General features: G+C 42.2%; 10 protein-coding genes across 10 annotated transcripts; 4 read left to right on the plus strand and 6 right to left on the minus strand.

The window, feature by feature from the left end:
- Positions 1-455: 455 nt before the first annotated feature.
- Positions 456-1000, minus strand: BDB00DRAFT_182412 (uncharacterized protein). The gene is made up of 2 exons (XM_053116375.1): positions 874-1000; positions 456-785 (listed from the first exon to the last, which is right to left on the minus strand). The coding sequence occupies exons 1-2, from the start codon at positions 925-927 to the stop codon at positions 588-590; spliced, it is 252 nt and encodes an 83-aa protein (XP_052982317.1). The 5' UTR covers positions 928-1000; the 3' UTR covers positions 456-587.
- Positions 991-3377, minus strand: BDB00DRAFT_811521 (WD40-repeat-containing domain protein). The gene is made up of 7 exons (XM_053122637.1): positions 3221-3377; positions 2983-3136; positions 2726-2874; positions 2164-2638; positions 1940-2069; positions 1588-1800; positions 991-1423 (listed from the first exon to the last, which is right to left on the minus strand). The coding sequence occupies exons 1-7, from the start codon at positions 3228-3230 to the stop codon at positions 1169-1171; spliced, it is 1386 nt and encodes a 461-aa protein (XP_052982318.1). The 5' UTR covers positions 3231-3377; the 3' UTR covers positions 991-1168.
- Positions 3378-3525: 148 nt separating this feature from the next.
- On the minus strand, positions 3526-4034 carry BDB00DRAFT_927100 (uncharacterized protein; the record flags this gene model as incomplete). The annotated part of the gene is made up of 1 exon (XM_053128864.1): positions 3526-4034. Exon 1 carries the CDS (start codon positions 4012-4014, stop codon positions 3526-3528), a length of 489 nt encoding a protein of 162 aa, XP_052982319.1. The 5' UTR covers positions 4015-4034.
- Positions 4035-4283: 249 nt separating this feature from the next.
- Positions 4284-5232, plus strand: BDB00DRAFT_811524 (U3-containing 90S pre-ribosomal complex subunit-domain containing protein). Its single transcript, XM_053122638.1, has one exon. It carries the CDS (start codon positions 4308-4310, stop codon positions 5130-5132), a length of 825 nt encoding a protein of 274 aa, XP_052982320.1. The 5' UTR covers positions 4284-4307; the 3' UTR covers positions 5133-5232.
- Positions 5189-6916, minus strand: BDB00DRAFT_182457 (uncharacterized protein). Its single transcript, XM_053116377.1, has 2 exons — positions 6561-6916; positions 5189-6468 (listed from the first exon to the last, which is right to left on the minus strand). Exons 1-2 carry the CDS (start codon positions 6832-6834, stop codon positions 5246-5248), a joined length of 1497 nt encoding a protein of 498 aa, XP_052982321.1. The 5' UTR covers positions 6835-6916; the 3' UTR covers positions 5189-5245.
- On the minus strand, positions 6917-7416 carry BDB00DRAFT_182456 (uncharacterized protein). The gene has a single exon (XM_053116376.1). The coding sequence runs from the start codon at positions 7375-7377 to the stop codon at positions 7000-7002; it is 378 nt and encodes a 125-aa protein (XP_052982322.1). The 5' UTR covers positions 7378-7416; the 3' UTR covers positions 6917-6999.
- Positions 7417-8690: 1274 nt separating this feature from the next.
- Positions 8691-10566, plus strand: BDB00DRAFT_811529 (uncharacterized protein). The gene is made up of 7 exons (XM_053122639.1): positions 8691-8891; positions 8960-9192; positions 9313-9430; positions 9506-9584; positions 9667-9814; positions 9904-10071; positions 10147-10566. Exons 1-7 carry the CDS (start codon positions 8766-8768, stop codon positions 10280-10282), a joined length of 1008 nt encoding a protein of 335 aa, XP_052982323.1. The 5' UTR covers positions 8691-8765; the 3' UTR covers positions 10283-10566.
- Positions 10567-10792: 226 nt separating this feature from the next.
- Positions 10793-15052, plus strand: BDB00DRAFT_759182 (P-loop containing nucleoside triphosphate hydrolase protein; the record flags this gene model as incomplete). Its single annotated transcript, XM_053119103.1, has 16 exons — positions 10793-11000; positions 11128-11326; positions 11400-11538; positions 11655-11781; positions 11870-11952; positions 12032-12198; positions 12280-12404; positions 12484-12641; positions 12726-13183; positions 13267-13519; positions 13595-13779; positions 13868-14169; positions 14245-14363; positions 14459-14553; positions 14622-14883; positions 14972-15052. The coding sequence occupies 16 exons, from the start codon at positions 10793-10795 to the stop codon at positions 15050-15052; spliced, it is 2961 nt and encodes a 986-aa protein (XP_052982324.1).
- Positions 15053-15085: 33 nt separating this feature from the next.
- Positions 15086-15501, minus strand: BDB00DRAFT_869961 (uncharacterized protein; the record flags this gene model as incomplete). The annotated part of the gene is made up of 2 exons (XM_053126654.1): positions 15086-15108; positions 15309-15501. The coding sequence occupies 2 exons, from the start codon at positions 15499-15501 to the stop codon at positions 15086-15088; spliced, it is 216 nt and encodes a 71-aa protein (XP_052982325.1).
- Positions 15502-15690: 189 nt separating this feature from the next.
- Positions 15691-16529, plus strand: BDB00DRAFT_811532 (thioredoxin-like protein). Its single transcript, XM_053122640.1, has 3 exons — positions 15691-16032; positions 16106-16226; positions 16324-16529. The coding sequence occupies exons 1-3, from the start codon at positions 15917-15919 to the stop codon at positions 16441-16443; spliced, it is 357 nt and encodes a 118-aa protein (XP_052982326.1). The 5' UTR covers positions 15691-15916; the 3' UTR covers positions 16444-16529.
- The last annotated feature ends 5 nt before the right edge of the window (positions 16530-16534 follow it).

Below are 16534 nucleotides of genomic sequence, written 5' to 3' on the forward strand. Positions count from 1 at the left end.
TCAAACCTTCTTTTTTTCTTTTTCATAGGCTACTACTATGCTACTTTCAATTCTCCCCACACCCCGGTTATCATGAGTAAGGAAAGGAGGGTTGGGGGGGGGGGCGCAAGATAAGCCGAGTTGATATGTGTTTAGGTTTTCCACAAAGTAGTATGTGTACATAGATAGATAGTACTGTATACTCATTCTGGGTGGCTGCGGTGGTACAAGTCGGTCCATGCTCGGAAAGTACTGCTGCCTGTTCCTTTCTATCTTGAGCGAGTTGGAGTCATTACGTCGTCCGTGCGACATGGCGTGACCAAAGTTAGTGAGAAAGATTATCATTGATGGGAAAAGGTCGACCAGACTTGCTGGTCGTGGTGGCCGTCGTCGTAATCGTAATAGCAGGCGGACTTCCCTAGCTTGAACGTTGGCGGGCTTCTACTGTGACATTCTACCGCTAAGGCCGATTCGGGAGTCAGGGCCGGCGATGGTTCCTCTTCATCATCCGTAGACGTTGCACTGTGCAACAAAGACGGAAGGAAGTAATCGTTGCCGTTGGCGTCGTTTAATGATCCGGTTCCTGCCAGTGCTGTTGTCGTTGCTTATCATGCTTCCACAGCTGCCATAGAGACGTTTGTCATGAGAACGGTTGTCATGGCTATGGTTGTTATGACGATGGTTGCTGATGCGACGCTCTGTAGACTTTGCCAAGAAACCCCTAAACTCGGCGAGTTGTAACCAAGCAACGGATGTCGACTCAATGCGTCATGCTGAAGACATTCGTCGGAGCAATATAACGTTGACTATAATTTTCAGGAACAGGTTAGCGAAACCTATCATCGTGGTATAGCAATGAAGAACAAAGAATAGAGTAGACAAAAGTATATGTACCAATGAGGAATGAATGGCTTTATCGCACACAGCGCACCAGTTAAGATCGCACATTTCTGTATATTACTTTAAAAAAAACCGCAAGCAGTGTCTGGTGTAATAGTGACAAAGAGCTATTCTCGCATTTATGTGCCAGGCTTTTATAGAATGTGCTCTCAATATATGTTAGAGAAAAATTTAGTTTTGGATGGGACTGCTGGGAAACCTGCAAAAATTTATTATGCTGAAATTTTCTGATCATCATTCCTGCATGGCATCACCCCCGCCGGTAGTTGCTGCTGCTGCTACGCTATCCTCATCTCCCTTCGCTGCTTCTTCCAGATCTTCTGGTATAGGCGGCCCATAAATAGTACTTGCCTTTTATAAAAGAGCCACTTGGTAAATTTTTGTTGTCACAAAGCGTCACTGCTACTCTCTCGCTCATCAAGATCCAACATACCATCTGCCACACTTGTACAATGTTATCCTCAGCCGCACTTGCCAGCATCCACGGGTCTACAGGGTTCCAACCAAAGTCGGAGATCTTGTTGGTGTGACCCCCGTGCATAAACTTCACAGCAAAAAAACAAAGAAAACAGAGTTCAGGAGCATTAAATAAACGGTAAAAGAGATCGATAAGATGTTGCGCTCCAATCAGATCAGCACATAAATCAAAAAGAGAATGAGGGCGATGGGCGGAAGAACGTTTCCACCATCTCCCTATCTTGTCCTTACCAATAATTCTGGCGGCCCGTCTTGTGCATCTTCAGGCGACTGCTCTTCTCCTATCCTTGACATATCCCAGACTAACACTCGTCTATCGTTGCCTGCCGTCGCAAGAACAGATTCGTGATGGGGTGACCATTCAATTTGAAGAATTTCCCCTGAGTGACCGTGCATTTCATGTAATTTTTGCTGAGTATTTCGCAAATCCCACAGGGCGGCTGTCTATGAAAATGGGGGAAAACCCATGGAGTCAATTTAATCCAGCATATAATCCATTTACGCTATACACAATGCGCACATGGCGCAGATCGCGAAATTACACTGCTCTCTTCATCTTTCGCTTTTCTTTTCATCCTTTTACCTTATCGCCGGAACCAGTTGCTAACACAAATTGGCTGCTCGGACAGAATCCGACGCAATTGACCCCGCCATTATGTGCATAAATGTCGTGCACCGGAGAATCAGCTGGTGAGCTGCTTCGGACATCCCAACTAATTTGCAGTAAGTATATGTGAGAGTAAGTACTAAATTAATCAATGTGGAATAATACAGCTCTAACAACTTCTTCCTTCTTTACTTCCTTACATCATCAACTTGCAGTCGTCCCCAACAGACGCAAATATTGATTCGAATTGAGGATGCCAAGCAACATCCTCAACAGGGGCTGTATGTCCAGTATATACTCGCAACGGCTCGATGACTTTGTTTTCTTTCGATGTGGCACCAATATCCCAATAACAAACGCGTGCATCAAAGCTACCACTGATCAGATGCGTAGATTTGCTCTTGTGTGGGTTCCATGCCAGTCCATATCCTTCCTTGTCGTGTCCTGATAGCCGCAACGTAGGATTGAAGCGCTCAAATACGCGTGGAAATTGGCTAAATTCTTTTCTGTTGAATACATAGACTTCACCAGCCCTTGACTTTGTCGCAATCATGTCGGTATTGTCGCACTGGTAACGCGCTCGGTTTACTTCGCCTTCATGTACAATTTTCTGTTCAATCTTGATATGCGAATCGTATGGTGCAGTGCCGCTTGTGTTGTTATCGTCGTCGGTTTCTAAGAATAAGCTTTTCTTGTGAGAAAAAACTTCAAGCAATATAGTATGAAGGATAGTGTAAGCAAAAAAAAGGCGTTGGCCTTTACCCATGGCATTCTCATCAGTGCTCTTGCCATTTGGAGCGTTTTCATTGTTGGGTAGTCGTACGGTAGCAATTTGGACGTAATTCCGATCGTCATCGTTCGTGTGCGTGCCTAGCAAAAGTCGCTGTATTTTATAATTCTCATCGGGATGACTATAAGAGAAAACACAGGTCAAAATGCATGTCATATGGTGTACCAATCAGTCAACGGTACATTTCAAGAGTGCGCGCGATTAAACAATCGACTTATTTAATTATTACTTTTCTACTTCTGGAAACCATTGACACGTCAAACTTGGCCATTCTAGTGCATGTGAAATCAGCAAGTCATAAAGAAAAGGCGAGTTCTTTTTCCATGTCTTGTACTCTTCGTTGATGAGTTTTTCCACTTCTTGTTGCTTTTTAGAATTGAATTCTGTTTGGACAAATAAAAGTTCAAAATTAAAAAAAAAACGCGTGCCATTTTTCTTTACAGATAATTTGGGCTGTAATTTTTTACCGTGATTCATATTAAAAGTTGCTATGTTCCTGTTCGAAAGAGAAAGAACAGCAGACGGAGTGTGTGGGTTTCTTTACAGCGGGAAACCCAAGGCTGCAGGGTGACGGCTTCCTCCTTCTGCGTGCTTATTCTGCACCAGTGTGCCCCACTATCGGAGGTGAGACAAAGCCTTCCATAACTGGAAAATTCTTTGATCGCTTCAATAAAGGTGGTCAGTAACCCTGACTACAGTAGCATGCTTTATTTTCTGAGGTGTACATGAGCAATGGCTATACTTGAAGGTCAAGATACGTGCTATAAAGAGACTACTCTGCCTTTTTTCTTTTGATTTCATCGAAGGATAGGTGCTTTCCTGCTTTCTTTAGTTGCAAAATTTCGGGATAAGCGGCAATGGGAATGCCGTATACGAGTGGGGCTCCTGGGTATTTGTTGGCACGAACACCTCGATCCTGGGCTTGGAGTCGAACAGATGCCGAGGGAATCTTTACGAACAAATGAAAACCCGTCTTGTTTTGGTCATAGTCCATAAGGTTGCCTTGTCCATTCTCCAAATACGGGACGAGTTCGATGCTTTCAACATTGTGCAGTCCCAGGCACTTGACCACTTCTCGCGCAGCTTCCTCTGTTGTTGTCGGTTGATTGGTAAAATCAAACAGAACGCCGCTATGAATCCACTCGTAGAGGCGGCCGTCCTGATGTTTTGGCCGTTTCCGACTAGATTCTTCTTCGTAGCCAAAAGTTGTGGTGTCCTGTTTCTTGCGTTTGATGTTCCCCTCCATGTTATGTGGTTGCATCCAAGATTATTTATTCTTTTAGAGGTAGTGGTAAAAGAGAGCACCAGTATCAATATATACATGAGTTCTCTCTAAAATAATAAAACAGTCAGTCAGTACTGAGCTGATATATCAGCATTGCCATTCTCCCATGCCGGTATCTTTGATCAGTGTCGGTGTTGTAGGCTAATGCTGATTTTAAATAGGGTCCCTAAGAACGTTTCCTTTTTTGGCGAGCATTTTCAAGTCAGAAACCAGATTTTTTTTTCTTTTTAGTTTTACTATTTTGACAGATCGTCTCCATATTCCCTGCCATGAGTGATCGACCAATTTCGGGCGATGCCCTTGAAGACGATTTCTATTTGGAAGGATCAGTTGAATCTGACAACGAAGGGCCTACTGTAGGCAGTAAACGTAAAGTTGAAGACGAAGACGAAGACGACAGTAATACGACACAACAACAACAAGAACAAGAAAAGAAAAAAAAGAACAAACAAAAGAAGAAACGAAAAGTCAACGATCCATTCCGCTCGTTAGATCATGTTTACAAGGCTGATCGCGAAACCCAATTCCAATACGTTCAAGATCGCCAACGATCTGCCTTACCCAACCTGACTCAAGTCGAACTCGAAGAACAAATCTTGCCGGAAGACCAGTTTGTCAACAATGCTCAATTCAAACAACCCGAACATACCCTTGACACGTTGCCCAACTATATTAAATTCGGCATGTTGCATCACAAAAAATTGGACAAGAAGCCACAAGATCCGGCTGCACCGACTGTATTAGTCTTGACACATGCAGCTATGCGAGCTGCTGATTTGGCTCGTGCTATGAAACCGTTGGGAAAAGTTGCCAAGTTGTTTGCGAAGCATATGAAGGTCAAGGAACAAGCCGAGTTTTTGCAAAAGGATCCAGTCCATTTGGGTGTGGGCACGCCGAACAGGATCAAAGCCTTGGTGGAGCAGGAGCATCTCAATTTGGACAACCTCGAGCTGATTGTGGTAGACACTGAACGGAATGCTAAACGGTTTACGGCATTTGAGAATGATGCTGTGCGGAATGATTTGTACAGTTTCTTGGGTGCGTATATTGCTCCACGCATGAATGAGAAGAAGACGCGGTTAGGTCTTTTCTGATTTGTTGTAGTTTATTTGTTTATTTATTACTTTTGTATCTGTCTTTTTGGCTTTAATAGTAATTACAGCATATCTTTGTAAATTTGCACAAGCTTTTGCAAAGGATTTTATTGTTAATCTTCCTCTTCTTCGCTATCAGAAGTGTCTACAGCAAAGGATGCTTCGTAACAATCTGAGCAGTCTATTTTTGCATTTGTTGCGTGCTTTAAAGCTTGTACTGCTCCTGGGGTGATAGCAGCAAGAGAATCCAAAGTTACATTCTTGAGAGTTTTGACGTTGTAAAGACATGCTAGAGTACTGTCTGTAACACATCGCAGACCAAGCATAACGAATGTATGAAAGTCGGGAAGACGAGACAGATTTTCGCAAAAGCTATTAATGCCTTGTGGTGTTAACCTCCGGCAATAACTAAGAGTGATATTCGTGAGCGATCTAATATCCAGGAGCATGTGGAGTAAAGCGTCGTCCATGAAGCTGCCTTCAATTAGAGCAATATCTTTCAATCGCTGTCCATCCAGTGGTTGCGCGAAGCTTTGTAATAGATGCTGCATGTCCTCATAGATAATATCGCACTTGTTCACCATCTTGAGGTTGTTCAGATGTTTGAAAGTCTCGATAGCACTAATGATACCCACATTACGCAAATCGCATCCAATAAGTGTCAATGACTCTACGGACGGTGATTTTTGCAGTAGAGAAGCCAGTGTAGCGTGAGCATCAGTGTACGATATCTCCAACCTTTTCAGGTTACTCAGTTCACCGAGATCTCGAAACCCGCTTCCGTTGTCAAAAAAGTTCATGGATATGCCTAGCTCCTCGATCGTTTCTCGATGTTCGTTCAAATATGGTACAAATTCGCTCAGATCGTCCAGATTGACAATAGCATATCGGAGTCCTTTTCGTGTTGCAGAGTTATCGTCAAGAAGACTTTTTGTCCACTGGTAATGGAATTGGTTGAAAACCAGGATTTCTAGATCGGGGCAGCAGCGGTGGATCAAGGAAAATGTAGAAGATCGGCATCCATCCAAAGTCAGAAAGCGCAGTTTTTGACATCGCGGAAGTATCTCCTCCAAGCAGTCTCCTCGAAAACCACGCATGCAAAGCTCCAAGTGCGTCAGCGATGACATAAAAGGGGTACCAAACGAGCCGAGCGACTGTTTAGAATAAACAACCTTGTGCGAATACCGGAATTCTCTGAGATTTTGGCACATCCACAGCACGGTGCCAAACGGTATAAGTGGCAGATTCTCACGGTCAGAAATATCCAGCTTGGTCAGCGTACTTGCGACTCTTGATACAGCAAGGATCAAATTACTAATGTTTTGAATTTTGCAGTCTATGACATAATACAATGAATGATTAGCATCGTCAGAGGCATTTTGGTTGCATGTACGTATTCTTGTATACTGTAGTATTAATAACACATACCACAAATTTCAAGTTTTTCTAGTTTCTTATATGTCCCCCTCATGATTTGCACGAGTGCTCCCTCACAAAAGTGTTTGTCTGTGATATCTAAAAGTTCCAGATTCTCTACATGATGGCTGATTTTTGCTAGTTGCGCCAAGTCTGCCTCGGTAAAACCTAAATGACCTTGTATCCTGATCGTCGACCATATGCCAGGGCAGTCCGATAACCGAGTATGCCATGTTTTGGAGATTTTGAGGGTCCGTAACAGATTCTTTGTGTCAATGTGTTTCATGATATTTGACACGATCTCAAAAGGCACTGGAGCAACGATATCGATACGGCGTTCTTGTTGAGCTTTCGCTACTTTATAGTGCACTTGCAGTAAACTTCGCTGCTCATCATCCTTGATAGCTGCAAATCCTTGCTCGTAGATCTTGATTGCAGCCTGTTGATGGCCTCACGTGGAATGTAATTCACCGGCGCGCAGGTACCCGGTAGGTAACGAAGGTGCTGATTGTATTATCGTTTCGGCAACGCGCAATCCAAGTTCGAATTGCGCTTCCTTGCCCAAGGCAGCAGCGCGAATGTCTAGGAGGGCTACACGCTTGTTTGCCAGCTTTTTAAGATCGAGTGTTGTGCTGTCGATCGCAGATCGGTAGCGGCCCTGGTTATAATGCTGAACGTTGTTTACGACAGATTCCAGAGAAACGTTGAGTGATTTGTGGTATGCACAATGCAAGCTGCCCACTTGCGACGATACGTTGCTCCAGTTGTTGATTCGGTGCTTGCGCTTAGGATTGTTATTGTCGACCTTGGAATCGGCTTTTCTTTTCATGATCACTCGCTTTTGGTCGGCACTTGTGGTACAATGGGTTTAAGAGCTAACAATGGAAGTTATGCTGTCCTATGCGTGCACCAGTTTTTAAAGTTCGTACGTGACACAGGATCGGGATTCGAGGCGACAAAGTCAATCTTCGGCAGGCCATCACACTTCAATAGCTCCTCTACAAATATGTGTCTGTATGTAAAAGCAGGCCGGATCACTTTTTTCCATTGTTATGTTAACATTTGCTATGTACTAGGTGAATTTTAAGACGGCCGTAAAAGTAGTTGTAATTGGTTTCACCCCTTTTGGACACTTCATTTCTTACTATGTATTTGGTATGTGTAGTACCAGCAGATGGTTGCGTTTTTTTAAATGCCTATACCTGCAAAGAAGCAAAGTATTTCATTACGATATAGCAATTATATCGTTAATAATTGTTCTTATATTTTCATATCAGAATAATCAACATAATGATGTACGTACTATGATCGACGTATGTAACATTATGCTAATTGAAATCTTAACAATCGCCATAAATATGCAATAACTGCTGTATACATACAAAGAATGGAAATCAAGGGCTATTATCGCAATCGTTAATACGCATAATTAAGCTACTACATGGTAAAATACCTTTAGCTGTGGGCATTGTAGTTTCTTTCACGATTTATGATACGTAGTTCTACACAAGTGGCTGAGGTAGTAGCAGACAATGACAACAAAGCTGGAATCGATGATAACGGTAAATAAAGTTCAAACTAAAATGGTGTACATGTTCCTATCAAGCATGCTTCTTGTCCTGCGACCAGCTAAGAGAAGAGACGACAGACATGTGCCATCCTTCCTGTATTTATAGCAACGCTTGTGCTGTCTCGCAGAGAAATCTAACCATCCATTTGCCTCATAGTATACGAGTGAAGTGGCTGCAATACATCATTAAACTACACCATCGTAACATGCGAAGAAGAATCAAATGTCAGCGATCATTGTTTCATCGTCCTGTCTTATAGGGTATGCTGTAGCATAGATAATAATATGTGTAAACACGTTGTGTTTGTTTCGTGAGCGTAACATTTACGCGCTTAACACGAGCAGTTTCTCATGCTATGCTTTGATGATTCAAACAAGGGAAAATCCTACCCTTTTGAGATAAAATGAGCTAGAAGATGATCTCCATAACAACGTCATATATCTGTGATTGTATACGGAAATGCCAAACATAACTTCGCGTACGATACAGGATGACAGGATGCCAGCAAAATCAGGTGACGGGTGTCATCCTATAACACGGGTCGCGATTCCGGAAATCGCGGGGTTCTTTATTACAAACGCGAACCTTTGAGCCCAGGAACTTTTTCACCTGCACCTTAACAAAAAAAAAAAAAGAACAAAAGAAAATGACAGAATCCGACACTGATTCTGAAGAATTTCCTTTCGATTATCGAACTACAAACGATCGATTTCAAGAAAAGCTACGCGAAGCTCAAGAGAGTGCTGTTAATCGTCAAATAGAAGGAGATCTTGTATGCTTTGATTCAGTGTGCTTTTCAATTCATTATTGCCATTAACTCTGATTAAACAAACCTAATAGGAACAAAATCAAAACAATAACGATCCTTTAGAAGTACAAAGTAGGGTGCTACGATTACAAGTTAATGCTGCTGAAAAACAAGTCCAGAAACTGCGCCAGCAGTTGGAAGCACGGAAGAAACGAAGAGAGCACGAGGCAGCCATTATGAAATTGACACCCGAGGAACGTGCAGATGCTATGGAAGTGGATCACGAAAATATTGACAATGATATCACTGATATGAAAGCTATATTGTAAGTATACCTGTTTATAAGGGGAAGGAAAGTCGGATGTGTCTGCTCGATGGTGTATATATATATGTGAGCGATTCAACCATCACTTACTCAATTCACTAACATTCACGACGACTGCAGCGATTATCTCCTCCATATTGGAAGTGCACCACTCCCAAAAAATGCTGCTGATCTTTCTGGATCAAGCTTCGTACAACCGCATGCAGAGATCCGTGAACAAGCAATTAACAATCCGGAGGTTAGTGAACAATATTGAGACAAATGCTTATACCATATGCGTCCGATTTCTTTTTCTAATATGCATGTATATTAGATGGATCTTCAAGCCAAGTTTGGCCAGATGGTAATCTTGAAAGCAAACAATACAATTGTTAATGCAGCTGATGACAGCGGTAAGTGTTGTGATGCTTGTAAGAGAGAATATGTTTGTAGCATTGTTTTGTTTCTGATATAGTTCCCATCTGTTGTGTATAGCCATACGACGCTGTGAGCTGTCTGGAAACGCTTATGATCAAGAATTCTCGGTTACGTTTGAAGTACTTGAATCTAAACTTTCAATTCAAAAACTGGACTTTACTACAAGCATTGATCTGGATGTAGATGCGGGTCCATTACTGCACAGGTAACATCAACTATACAAGACAGTATACATGTAATATACGAGATAGTTAGCATTGCAAAAGTAACTCCTCCTTTTCATTTCGACTTTAGTATCAGAGAAGAACGTAATCTTCTCGCGTTTTTTCGGTTGTTAAGACATTATGCCAAACTGGAGCATGAACGCAAAACAACGTTCGAAAAACTGCTGGCGGTATATGCTAATCGATCGGTTTCGGTAGAACAAGTGGAGCTCGATCAATTGAAGTTCACAAGCACAAAGTATGAGACGATCTTATCTCAAATTATTATCTCTTTTTTTTATACTTTTAATTGACATTCATCTCTTTTATTAAGTGAAAACAATCCTTTGGTGCTTGTATTACAGTGGCGAAACTATTTGCAAGAAATTGACAGACCTGGTGTTCCTGTGAATATATGCGATGTTTTGAAACCTGACGTACAAATGAAGGGATCAGGTAACTTAATATAAGCTGTCGTTATCATTCTTGATATTCTTATGTTTATAGCACATTTTATTAAGTATATAAGCTTATTTGTTTATAACTGTGTATTAGGTGCTCAAGAGAGCTTAATGCAGAGTCTGCCTCATAATTTCCACCAGCTAATGAAGATGAGAGGAGTCTTCCTAGCAACACAGATCATTGTAAATACTGGACTTCAGCCAAATAAGTCATGATCTAGTCACTTACTTGCGCTATCCCTCTTTTTACTGTAATAATAATGTACATAGTTAATATACTGTATATCCATCCGTCCAATTGATTAGTCATTAAGAAATGATGATAATCCACACTCTGGGTGATGGCAACATCGCGAATTATTTTGACTTCCCGCTCTGTCGCTCTGTCGCTTTTAAGTTTGACTGTCACAAAACAGCCTCTGCTGTCTTACCAACCACACTCTCACTTACTATTCTATAATAACGCCCATTTTCTCTTTCTTTGGCGCGCGATCTTCGTAAATCCTCTTATAAAAAACCATGGATGATCAACTTTATGACGAATTCGGCAACTACATTGGCCCCGATCTAGAGGATGAAGACGAGGATCTGGGGCTCGAAGAGGAACAAGAGGAAGAAGAAGCCATTGGCGGCTTTGAAACGACACCTGTCCGAGGCGCTGGCAGTGGCGAGGAAGGCGAACGCGAGGAAGAACCTGTTGGAGAAACAGCTTTAATGCAAATTGATGGTGAGTGTATATAAAATGGGGTTGCCAGTTGATATTCTTGGGATTATGGAATAGTTTTCCGTCGTGATGCCATGACTTGGAAACATACCGCGCAAGCGCATTAAATTTGTCAATTACCACTGTTTAGACATTCCTCAAAACCAAATTGTTTTACATGAGGACAAAAAGTACTATCCTTCAGCTGAAGAAGTCTATGGTCCGGACGTGGAAGCCCTAGTACAAGAAGAAGATACACAGCCATTAACAGAACCTATTATTGCACCCGTCAAAGTGCGCAAATTCTTGTTGACCGAAAAGGATCTGCCCGATACACGATACAGCAAAGAGTAAGCGGTGTTCTTTTGTTTTCTTCTGATGGACAATGGACACTAACAGAGAAACTTAAAATCTTTATGATAGATTCATGACGGATATGATGAATTTCCCTGATCTCGTTCGCAATATTGCTGTTGTCGGTCATCTTCATCACGGAAAAACGTCGTTTGTCGATATGCTTGTTTCGGAAACGCATTATGTACCTATTAACGTTGATGAACCGGTACGAAATCGTTAAACATCTCTATATACTCATATCTCGCTGAACAACTGTACAAAAATCTCAGTTTTACGATGCAAAACAACGACGAAAAAACTCACTCTGTAATACTTATTCAGGAACGATACACCGATACGCATACTTTGGAACGTGAACGAGGTCTCAGCATCAAAAGCATGCCTATGTCAATGGTGATGCAGGATGTTAATGACAAGTCGTATCTGTTGAATGTACTCGACACTCCAGGTAACATAATACTGACTCTCTTAACCTTTCTCTTGGACTTATGTTCGGATTCAATGGTTTTGAACTAATTGTATATGTGTGATGTTAGGCCACACCAACTTCATTGATGAGGTCGCTGCTGCAACACGTTTAGCTGACGGCGCTGTCATTGTGGTCGATGTTGTAGAAGGGGTATGGATAATTTCAAGTCTAGTCTAATATGCGTGAAGGAGTAAGGAAAAGGAATATTGAAAATGTTATTGTGGTGTAGGTTATGATCAACACCGAACAAGTTATCAAGCATTGTATCCGTGAAAAGATTGCCATGACTTTGGTTGTCAACAAAGTTGATCGTCTTATGCTCGAGTTGAAGCTACCTCCCACAGACGCGTATTTTAAATTGCGCCACACCATCGAAGAAGTAAACTCAATTATTAAGTAAGGCAATACAATTTATAAGGAAGAAAGGTTACTGTGATTATATGGTATTATGTACTCATACGCATTTTAATATACCAGAGCTACCCCTGGTGGTGAAAACATCCGTTTGTCGCCTGAACGAGGCAATGTTTGCTTTGCTTCAAGCCAAACTGGCTGGTGCTTCTCTCTGAAATCTTTTGCACGGCTGTATAGCGATTCTTATGGTGAGAATAAAATCTGGAATATTGGGAGTATCTTTGCTGTCGTGGAATTATACTTAACGCGCGTTTTTTCTTTTTGCAGAAGCCGAAATCGATGCTGACGAGTTCGCTAAGCGTCTTTGGGGCGAAATATTCTTCAATCCCGAGGAAGGATCGTTCCATCGCTCATCGCAGGGACGTGGCAGTAAGCGTTCCTTTGTTCACTTTATTCTCGAACCACTGTACAAGTTATACTCTCAGGTAAGGGATAAACCAAGCTTCATTTTTTAGTTGATTTTCACCTAAGGACAAGTCGATCTAATGATGGGAATTTTCTTCCTTTAGGTTATCAGCGAAGATACTGCAGAGCTGAAAAGAACCTTGCGCTCGCTCGGCATCCGATTGAAGGAAAAGGATTATGGTCTCAACGTCAAGCCATTGCTTCGTGTCGTTTTGTCTCAGTTCTTTGGTCCTCCTTCTGGATTTGTTGATATGGTGGTACAGCACGTCCCCTCTCCTGCCGCTAACGCGCTTAAACGTATACAGCAAATCTACACCGGTCCACTTGATACCGAAATTGCAGAAGCCATGGAGAAGTGCGATCCTGAGGGTCCATTGGTCATTCACGTCACCAAGCTGTTTGATAACGAAAGCGCAACTGGCTTTGATGCTTTTGGACGGGTGTTTAGTGGTACAGTACGAGCTGGCCAAACTGTACGCGTGCTCGGTGAAAGCTACACTATCGACGATGAGGAAGATATGACCATGCAAAAGGTGTCTGATGCTTGGATCTTTGAGTCACGGTAAAATCCTCTTTTTCTATGTTTATATATACGACAATCTGCTGGTCCCTCGTATGCTTATCTATCCTACGATGCTTAAACAGATACCGTGTGCCTGTGGATGGTGTCCCTGCTGGCAATTGGGTTCTTTTGGGAGGCGTCGACAGCTCTATCATTAAAACTGCAACCATCGTACAACATAAATGGAAGGAGGACTCTTACATCTTCCGCCCACTCCGTTTCCCAACTGCAGCTACGCTCAAAGTTGCTATTGAACCTATGAACCCTTCCGAATTACCAAAGATGCTGGATGGCTTACGGCGAATCAATAAGAGTTACCCTGTAGTAACTACAAAGGTATAGACATATATATATATTGGAAGAATTTAATTATTCGAAAATGGAGTATCTGACCAACAATATCAATGCTAGGTTGAAGAATCTGGAGAGCATATTGTACTTGGTACTGGTGAACTGTATCTCGACTGTGTGCTCCATGACCTTCGTCGAATGTACGCCGAAATTGAGCTGAAGGTTGCAGATCCAGTTGTGCGGTTCTGTGAAACAGTCGTGGAAACATCAGCGCTCAAATGTTTCGCAGAAACACCAAACAAAAAGTAAGAGGAACAGACATCATACATCACTTACCTGAAAGCTGTTTGCTCTTGAGGGAGGAATAACCAACTCTAACTATTATAAAAATAGGAACAAGTTGACATTCATCGCCGAACCTATGGAAAAGGGTCTTGCAGAGGATATCGAAAGCGGAAAAGTCAGCATCAACTGGCCAGCAAAGGAACTTGGCAACTATATGGAAAAGAACTACAACTGGGATGTTCTCGCATCACGGTCAATATGGGCATTCGGCCCGGATGACATGGGCCCCAATATTCTACTTGATGACACATTGCCTTCAGATGTCGATAAGAAACTATTATTCTCTGTAAAAGACTCGATCAAGCAAGGTTTCCAATGGGGTACCCGAGAAGGTCCCCTTTGTGATGAACGTAAGTTTATATTTTGTATATCATGATGTTTTCAAAGTGAAACGTGAATCTAATGAAAATGTTCTTTTCCTTCAGCCATACGAAATGTCAAATTTAGAATCCTAGACACAGTACTTGCAAATGAACCTATATATAGAGGTGGTGGTCAGATCATCCCTACTTCACGCCGCGTTTGCTATTCATCGTTTTTGACGGTAAGTTTATTAAAGACAAAGAAAGCAGACAACCATGCTATTTATTAGATCCGAGATTAACGGTCGCTCTTACTTTCAATGACAACGAACGATAGGCTACTCCTCGATTGATGGAACCAGTGTACTATGTTGAAATTCAGGCACCTGCCGACTGTGTTACTGCCGTATATGCAGTTCTACAACGACGAAGGTAAAAATGACGCGGAACATGTTACAGGGAAGTTAGCAATGTAGAATTAGACTGACAAAATTGTATAGAGGACATGTGACACAAGATATTCCCAAGCCTGGATCTCCATTATATACTGTCAAGGCATTTATTCCAGTGATTGATTCGTGTGGTTTTGAGACTGATTTGCGGACACACACACAAGGTCAGGCATTCTGCCAACAGATATTCGATCATTGGCAGATTGTTCCTGGAGATCCTCTTGACACGAGTATCGTGCTCAGACCATTGGAAGCAAGCCCAGCACAGCACTTGGCTCGAGACTTTATGGTTAAGACTAGAAGAAGAAAGGTAATATTTGTTGGTTATGAACACAAGTAATCTAGCTCCAGTGTAGCATTTGCTAATTACATGAGCTTTTTAATTGTGTATCTTGTAGGGTCTATCTGAGGATGTCAGCATAAACAAATACTTTGATGATCCAATGTTGTTATCTTTGGCTCAGGGTAGCATTTTGTAAAACCTATGTTTTTTAAATATTAAAAAAGTGTGCTTATTTCCGTTCCAACAAGTTAACTAAAAAAGTATACATATTACTATTATCTCTCTAACATGAACAACCAAAGCTCTTTTATTTGCACGAAAGGAAATTGGCTACATAAAGAACAGAAAATATCTCCCTCCAATATACGCATGTAGAAAGCAGCGTAATTAAAGAGGCGGAAGAGGTGGAGCCGGTGGAAGTGGAGGGAGAGGAGGCAAAGGCGGGATTGGACCTATCACGATAGGTGGAAATAGAGGGAAAGGTACAGGCACTGGACTAGGGAATTGAGGCCATTCATAGATGGGGTTACGGCCACGCTGCCATGCTTGAGATACTTCTTCATCAGCCTTTGCAGCTTGTTCATCTGCAGAAACAGTGGCAACAGTGGCAACGGCAAGGAATGGCAAGGAGAGAGCGAATTTCATCTTGTTATTGTTAAGTTGCTGAAGTAATAGGTGTAACAATGGTCGATAGAGTCGGTGAAAGGGGTTATCTACAGTGTCAGCTTAAATAGATTCGTCGATCCACCTTTCATTTTATCATAAACCTAATTGAGTGCCCACATGATCCCTATAGTTTATCATCTAGTCGTGATACAGTAGGTCGGGGAAGAGCACACCAAAGAGCGGAGTACTTAATAATTCACCGGGCTCATACAAACGCGAGATCTCGAACTGATTTGAAATCAACTCTTTGACCATGAACGCTTTCCGTACACTCGCCAGACCCGCACAACAATCAGCCAAGAGTAAGAGAGACTCTTGTTTTACCACAAGTGGAAATATAGTGCGTGTATATGCTATGCTAATGGTTGCTTGCACATAATCAGTTTCCCAGCGCATGTTCCATGCTGGTCTTCCCCGCTTCACGGGCAAAACCGTCGAAGCAAGCAGCACGAGCTTTGCTGAACTTGTCAACAAGGCCGATCACCCTGTCATTGTCGACTTTTATGCAAAGTAAGGAAGAAAAGATTTGAAAGCAGCCTGGGTCGCGAATTCCCTTCCTAAACCTCGTTGTTTAACATAATAGCTGGTGCGGCCCATGCAAAATGCTCGGCCCATTGTTGGAAAAGTCGGTTGCCGCTAACCCCAAGGTCACTTTGGTAAAACTGGATGTCGATGAAGCTGTTGAGCTCGCTGCCAAATACCAGGTAAGGCTTACTAGAGAAGCAGACTGGAGGGAAATGGGCTTATGTTTCCTTTATATCATGCAAAACATACTCACATACGCCCAAAACGTTTGATTAGATTGCCGCACTGCCTACTGTGGCTGCCTTCAACAAAGGCGAAGTTGTCGATCAATTTGTTGGTATGCGCAACGGCCCTCAGGTTGAGACCTTCGTCAAGAAGCATGCCGAACTTGCTTAAACTCACACCTGTACACCCACGCACTCAAAGAACACAAAACTAGTAATAAAGAGAAAATAGACTTTTGATATTAAAAGATAAAGCGTGGAAA

Source organism: Zychaea mexicana (genome assembly GCF_025766255.1).
Source record: "Zychaea mexicana strain RSA 1403 chromosome Unknown BDB00scaffold_17, whole genome shotgun sequence".
In the NCBI taxonomy this organism is placed as follows: domain Eukaryota; kingdom Fungi; phylum Mucoromycota; class Mucoromycetes; order Mucorales; family Lichtheimiaceae; genus Zychaea; species Zychaea mexicana.